Here is an 8124-nt window from a genome sequence, read left to right on the forward strand (position 1 = left end):
GCTGGAAAAATTACAAGGATGTTGCCAACGACATTAAATTTGTGTTTGGTTGTTTTACATTTTATAAACTGTTAAAATACGAGACTGCAATCTTAACTACAAAGATTGTCTGCTGAGATTTATTTAATCTATTGTTCTTTTATTTCTGGTGCTAGGAATGAGTCTTTGAAAGGACGTATGGAAAAAGATGACGTTTACATCTGGCTTTTATTGCAAAAAATAAAACCCCAAAACAAACAGAAAAAAATCAAAACCACACATAAATAGACATCGCAAGAGAATAACTGTTTTGTCTACAGCTGCTCATTTATTCTTTTAACAAATTTATACCATGAAAATAAAATGCAGGCTGAAGTGTTTTAGAATAACTGACCCTACTATTTTTTTTACTTTATAAATGTGTATATCTAGAGAATTCTTTCGGACAAATCAGACTCTTAATTGTGATTCTTTTATTTATTTATTATGTACTTAAGATGTCAAAGTGCTGCCATGCACAGTGGTGCATCAGCAATCACGTATGTAAAGAAATCCTATAATTGTTCGTTTCTCTTTTGTTTTGATGTCTCATTTCTTCTTCTCTTCATCCTTTTTGCCATCTTGCTTGTTTCCTGTCTGGGATGCCAGGGAGCCCATTGCGTTGCGGATGGCCTCATTGTTGGGATCGACCCCAGGCAGGTTCTCCAAGACACTCTGAAGGAACTCTGGGTCTTGCATTACATCATAGTCATCCTCCTCCTTTTCAAATGAAAAAAAATGTACATATAGGCTTAATTTAAAAGGCTTCAGTACTTATTGATTTTAAAATGATTTAAAATATCAGTTCCAGATATACCTTATTTACCCATTGAGTGACACTAGAACAACTCATTCATGGATTACTTTCTATTATTTCTGATTTTTTGCTTTTTAACCCTATAAATCAGACTAGAACAGCTGAATAAATTAAGGATTCTGCACTGAGTTTGACAAAAAAAATACACACAATAGTTTTGTAATAACTATGGGTATTTTAAGAGTAGTCATGTTTTAAACATGGAACATGCAAAAACTGGACAGGCATGGAGCAGAAGGATGGATAGATTATTTAAAGTGACACTGTAACTTTAAGCCACAAGGGGCGCTAGACCTATGACTTTTTTAGGTTTGGCACCCCCAAAAGCAACTGGCAACACAGCACTGTTGGAAAATGAAACGGTCTCACTTCATGTTTTATCCTTAGATTGAGAAGTCAGGGATTTACTTGTAAAGACAAGGCAACATTGACTGCTCTAGATTAAACGCTACTCCACAGAGTAGGATTTGATCTGTCTGATCAACTACCGGTAAGTATGATATCTATTTGTTGCCTAACTTATAGCTTACTGGTGCTTCTGTTTAAGGGAAGCTCCGACTGCTGAAAAACGCCGTCTAGGTCACATGACCAATTCAATGATGGACCTGATCTTCTCAAGTTACATATTGTGATAAGCTGATATTTGGATTAAAAGGTATGCAGAGTTGATTTAAGGAATGAAAGGATGGACATGAAACAGTGTTTATTAATGGCTGGGTGGGTGACAATAGATGATATCGGATGAAATATGATGAATGGGCTAGTAATGCATGCATCGACAGATGGAGGAATTGCTTCAATTACTGGAAAAATGGACAGAGTAACAGATTACTTGGTGGGTAGATAAAATATAGAAGGAAGATGGACAAATTGATAAATAAAAAAAATAAATTTAGATACAAGGAATACAAGGTAAAAACTTTGGAAAGTATTTTTTCATTCTATATTTTTCTAAACAATTATATGGATCCAAAAAAACAGACCCCAATTCAGTACTTCTACAGATTTATTAGGCATATGCTGTGTTTCTACATTTACTATTCTTTGGAAATCAACCTCCTAGAACAGACTCAGGAAAAACTCATAACAAGGAAAACTCAGCAGCTAAAAGTCTTTGCCTTTTATAAGGATGATGATTCCTTGCAAATTTGTAACCACGATCGTAGAAAAGTCTAAATACAAGTTATTTTACCAAAACAAACTACATAGAGGCTGTGAAAGACTGACCTTGGCTGATTCGGCAGTGTCCATAGCAGCTCCTGTGTCCATTTCACTATACTCTGTTCGCAAGGAAACAATTATTCAACACGATAGTGTGTGAAGAACTCATTTGTAAACAAGAATAAACCCCACCTCCTCCAGCTAAAGACATCTGCATGGCATAGGCTATCTGTTCCTCTTCCGTCATGCTGCTGATATCAGGAATCACTGCAGTGCCGCTCTCAGGCTGAGAAACAGACATCTTCAACAAGGCTTCCTCCGACTCTGTTAAAACAATGACAAATAAAAAATTTTTGTTGAGAATCTACTTGTTGGCTGTTTTAGCAAATATTGGTAATATGTGGAAGCTACCATCTGCGCTGGGTGTGGGCACGCCTGCCTCGGCAGCAGAAGCAGCAGCAGCTCTGCGGGCCTCCTCCTCCTGCCTCTGTCGTTGTTCCTCCATTGAAACGCGTAGGGCCTAAAGCCATTCACAAATAGAGCACAATGAAGAATCATTTTTAATATATATATATATATATATATATATATATATATATATATATATATATATATATATATATATAAATAAAAGGCTTTAGGTCTAAGGAAAACATAAGTAGAACAATGGAGGAATCTACATGACAGCAGTAGCATTTTGTTCCTCACAGATTGCACTCCTTCATAATACTTTATGAGTTATTACATGCATACACTCTAAATGAAATAGCATGTGTTACTGCTTACCAAGGCCAACTCTGGATCAGCACTGGGGTCAACTCCGAACTCAAAGTCGCTGGCGCCCAGCCCCATCATAGAGCCTCCCTCTCCGGCGAGGATAGGGGAGGACAGTAGGGCATCAGCCAGGCTGGGTCCAGGAGGCACTGTGACCAAGTGGGAACCTGTTCCCTCCTTTCCATTTAAAGTGTTAATGAATGCAGTCAGCTTCTCTGTGTTCGCCTCCTGAATAAGTAGGTGGACGCATAACATTGTCAGAAAAGCGAAATCCCATACTTTTTCAACGATTCGATTTAATCGTGGTACTTTTGTAGCATTCTGAACAGTTAAAACAAATCATTTGCCTTAACACCTCTATGTTCCCCAAATAATAAAATAATGCTTGGATTGGATTTGGTTTTCAAACTGTTATGGAGCCATCTCATAGGTTTTTGTTTTTTTTTTTTTTTGGGGGGGGGGGGGGGGGGGGGGGGGGGGGGGGGGGGGTTTGTTTGATTTTTTGCAATCTGAGCAACAATAAATCCTCTTAGTTTCCTTATCTATGACTCTTGAACTTGTGCTTAATTACTGGAGTGTCCCACAATAGATACAGATCCTATAAAGTACAATTTCAGAACACAAAACCTTGCCTCTACTGAGAATTTCAAGCATCTCTGCAGCCTAAGGGCTTTAGTGCTTTGGTAATTTTAAAATCAGACCCAGTTTAAAAAGAAAAAAAAAAAAAACAATTCAGCCCAAGTTCAACATCTAAAATGAAATTGTCCTGTGAAGGTCCAAATCAGTCTGTAAATCAACCATCAAATTGCTGATGGGTAAAATCTGCTTTAGTATAAAGGCATACATTTATCTAAATCCATAATGTTTAAGAAAAACAAAAACACATCTTTCTACACTTATCCACCAAATATAAAATGTGAAAGGTCTATTTTGTAATGTGTAGGAACCCAGAAACTAAGAACCTTACCCCTTCATAACAAAAAGTGATAATGAAAAAAACTCATCACCTCTTCACCAAAGTTGATGATATCCACATTCACTTTCTCCTTTTTCAAGCGCTTTGCCATCTTAACAAGCTATAAGACATGGTGGAACAGAGAAGAAGGAAAAAAAAAACACAGGATTCAGTGGAAACAGCAATACCCCTGGGAAAAGATCTGGCCGAGCATCAAAAAACACTCACATCTTTCTCGTTGTCTTCCACGGGACTCCCAACAAAGGCAATAATCCTCATTTTGTGGTTTTTTCCTTGTCTGTGTTTTAAAGCCAGCTGAATAAGAGAGACAAATACATGGCTGCTCAACAAGTACTGCTGACAATCTATTTGAGCAAATATAAAACAATAGAAGAAAAAAGTACTATCATACAGAAGTATACAAACTTAAATACCAAAAATAGCACAACTGCTAAAATTGAGTATGAATGGGTTAAAAACTTAAAGGGTCAAACCCCACTTCTCTCCTCAACACAAAAGTTGTTTAAAAAGTCTCTAGAATACAGCTTCCTACCAATTAGTGTGGCATAGATGTACCTCAGTAAATGTAAAACTCAATATTAAAAACAAGATTCTAGAAAGTCGTCTTTGTAGAGTTATTATTTCTCACATAGTAAATATCGGTCAAGCATGAATACGCCCCTGTATGGGGAGTCATATTCCATGTATTAAGAGAAGACTTTTTGAGATTTTTTTCATCGACTTTGTGCAGGAGTTTTCAAATAACATGTTATATTAGAGAAATAAAAGCATTTATAAAAAATAATGTAATTACATGATCATGGTACTTAATAAAAGATTAAAATAAAAAATGTTGGAAAAACTGTAAATCATATACCCATCTTACTTATGTTTACATTTCATCACTTATGTGTACATTTGATCACCATGTTTACATTTTATCACTGCTGCACTTTAGAAACGGAAATGTCTTTAGAGCTGTACTGAATGAAATGTTGTTTTGTATCCAGTCTGTGTGTACAAAATGAAAACAAAGTTTTTCAAAGTCCAAGTCTAAAAAAAAAAAAAGGTTGTATTTTTGATTTTAGACGTCCTCATTTATTATGTCTAAAAGAAGAAAACTTTAATGTGTAGTTCCTCAATTTGTACATTTTTTTATTTTATTTCGGAGCCCGTTTAGAATTAAAATTATATTTGAAAGTAATGAAACCCGTGAATAATTAAATATGACTTAAGAAAAATAAAGCCTCAATGCAGCATGATTTATGATGAAAATAAAAAAAAAGCTGCAGAGGAATAGAGAAATGATAAAAAGAAAAATGAGGTGAACTTACCAAGAAGAGCTCCATTAGGTCTGGAGTGTTTGTCTGTTATGTCTGCATACATATTCATAATGTTTGCAGTTTTTTTGTTGCGTTTGATCTATTTTTATCACTGTTTAAGATATAAAATGGTAAAAAGCTTTACCTTTAATGCTATTCAAACTGGGTAAATGCATAGAAACATGAACTCCCAGAAAACTGTAAAAGTGCTGAAAGCTAAAGTTTCTTCCAATCAAGATTAAAACGATTTGTGTACAGTGGCCATTGATTGTGCTATCCAAACATCATTGGTTTGAGCTTGTAATACAGTTTTCTTTTATTTAGTTTTTAATCATTTTCTTACTCATTTGATTCTAATAAATTAAAAACCATATATTTCTATTTTTTTTCCCATGTACATCACTCTAAGTAATTCTTAATGCCATATCAAACATGTTAGTTGCAAAGATGAGTTACAAATATTGTAATTCTAAAAGATGTCACTCCAGTTGACAGAAGGTGAACAAATTGTTTTTTAATCAGTCTTAACATTTTTTCCATAGTTTGTGTATAATGTATACACTCTGACTTAAAAGGGAAAACAAAAGTAAAATGGCCACACAAATCAGAATAAAATGCTGCTCTTTGTTTTAAGAACATATATTCTTTACACCCACAGATATTTTTTCTCAGTTCAAATCATTGATCAGCTTACGTGGGCCACTCTGATGCCTGTACAGAATGAGATCTTTCCTTTGGGTTGGACAGCGTGCAGCTTGGACAGGATGCGGCCAGAGTCTGGTGTCAGCGTGGTAAGGACCTCACAGTTACTGCATAACAAAAGAAGCACAAACAATCAGCCATCCTTTAGACCCAGGAAGATTATATAAATTCATAAAAAAAAAAAAAATGTTGTAAGTATGCACAAATGTGAAATGGCAAGAAGAAAGCCTCTTTTATAATAAATAAAGTATGTGAATTATTTTCCAAATAGATCAGGGATAATTGTCCTGTCAGTCATTGTAAAACAAATGCATATATCATACAGATCTTACAAATATTTGAATTTATTACTAATATTTTTAGAACAGAATGAATAAAGTGCTGATTAAGTTTTTTCTAAAATATACTCATCCAGACCTTTAAAATGTCTTCAATTATAGGCTTGAAGTAGACAAGAAAAAGAATAAAAAGTAAAGTTAAAAATGAACAAGTCAGAGTCTAATAACAGCTGCATCCAGCACATTTTCAGAAGTAAAACTTCTAAACCATTGTAGTGCTAAATCACAATACCGCTTAATTAGTTGATGTTAAGCAGGACTAGGGACCAAAAATAGTTTGTAGTGCCTCAGTGCCAGTTCCTCTGTAGAATAAACCTTGGCTGATATGTATCCATGTCTTTTCTTACAGATGAGAAATGTTGAAAGACAACTCACCTTAAAAACAATATTCAACATTATGTGAAAAAAATATTGAACTAAAACCCTTAAAAATTGTTTGAGACAAAGAATAGTTATTGAGAAGTAAGCATTAATTCTCACTTATTTCACAACATGTGCATTAAGGTTTGTTCTGGTGACAAAATAAATTGCTCTTTGCAGTGTCACGTGAATGTATCATCTTGTTCTGCTAGTTTCATTATACATGTTGATGTAGGTTATCATTTAACTAAGTTTGTGTTTTTGGTTTACACAATAATAATGTAGAAATATCACAGATAAAATTATCTTATCAACTCTGAAAGATAAATAAATCTAACCTCAATTATTAGCTATTAAACACAAATAGAATCTAAAGGACAGTAGAAAAAAATAAAATAAGCTAAACTCTACTATTCGGGATAAATAAAAAACAGAGAAATTAAGAGTTAGTGCAACGTAGAAAAAGCTTACTTTGCCATAGTTATAAGTCCAACGTTGTTCTCTGGGTTGCTGCGTGTTTTGGAGTGACAAACAATGTTGACAGCATCCTGCTGAGCCTGCAGTCTGGTGGGCAGAAAGTCTCCATTTCTCATGTACTCGCTGTTGTCCACACTGAAGGAAGAGACCTTAAAATGAGGTTGGTCTCACAAGTTTAAACGCTGGTTAATTTACATAAAATATAACCGAACCTGACAAAACGGTTACTTTCCTGACACTCACTCCCTTCCCCTGCCAACCCTCTGAAAATCAGTTTTCTTAACCAATAATACCACTGTTGCAAAAATAAAAACCAAGTACAACTAGCTAGAATCACTTAGCAGTGGATAACACAGATATTGTGTCAATTTAAACAACAATATCCACTTTATAGTAATAATTACAACATAAACGCTTAATAAAAAGAGCTAGAATTAGGTACGATATATGAAAGAGCTTATAACTTATTAAAATTACAGTTATTGTAAGCTAACTCTAGCTAACATGACTCAGCCACTCAGCGCTGCTTTAGCTTCATTAAAAATTTTTTATCGGCTTTAACCGAAGCGACATTCGTTCTGTTTTTACTCTTATTAGTCGAGCAATAACTAAACATATTTAATTATAAACAAGGAATGTTTAGAAACTATTTGAATTTTATTTTTAGAGTTCTTACCAAACCATAGTACTTTCGAGCACCATTTTGGAAACTTCTTGTTGCTCTGTGGCACAGCTTAAAAATACTCTATCCTATTGGACAGTTCCTGAGTAAGAAAAGCCGTGATTGGTTTGGATATGTGACGTTATTAACACGTAACCACCCGGAGAACTGAATTGCGCCGTGGGTTGAGTTAACCGTAATTACGATCGAAAGAATCATTTTAGACCAGTTTCCAGCTAATGAAACTCCTTTACAGACTCAAACATTACACCATCTATAATTTAAATTACATTAAATTACCTTAAATTTAATAAACATCTACCGTAGGATATTTTTCATTATTAAATAACTTTTCAACTTCAGCCCCTAATAAAAATCGCTTAGAGGTACAATTGCATTACCATGTTTGAAATTAGTAAATAATAAAAAAAAAAAAAAATTATATATATATATATATATATATATATATATATATATATATATATATATATATATATATATATATATATATATATATATATTATTATTATTATAATTTT

At 34.0% G+C, this 8124-nt stretch overlaps 1 protein-coding gene across 1 annotated transcript; it reads right to left on the reverse strand.

Annotated features, from left to right (window-relative positions):
- Positions 1-435: 435 nt before the first annotated feature.
- Positions 436-7719, reverse strand: LOC119779625 (26S proteasome non-ATPase regulatory subunit 4). The gene is made up of 10 exons (XM_038279329.1): positions 7601-7719; positions 6919-7059; positions 5742-5856; positions 3954-4040; positions 3778-3846; positions 2783-2998; positions 2408-2516; positions 2189-2320; positions 2063-2115; positions 436-738 (listed from the first exon to the last, which is right to left on the reverse strand). The coding sequence occupies exons 1-10, from the start codon at positions 7624-7626 to the stop codon at positions 568-570; spliced, it is 1119 nt and encodes a 372-aa protein (XP_038135257.1). The 5' UTR covers positions 7627-7719; the 3' UTR covers positions 436-567.
- Between the last annotated feature and the right edge of the window lie 405 nt (positions 7720-8124).

Source organism: Cyprinodon tularosa, unplaced genomic scaffold (assembly GCF_016077235.1).
Source record: "Cyprinodon tularosa strain WSP-4 unplaced genomic scaffold, ASM1607723v1 ctg15, whole genome shotgun sequence".
Classification (NCBI taxonomy): Eukaryota; Metazoa; Chordata; class Actinopteri; order Cyprinodontiformes; family Cyprinodontidae; genus Cyprinodon; species Cyprinodon tularosa.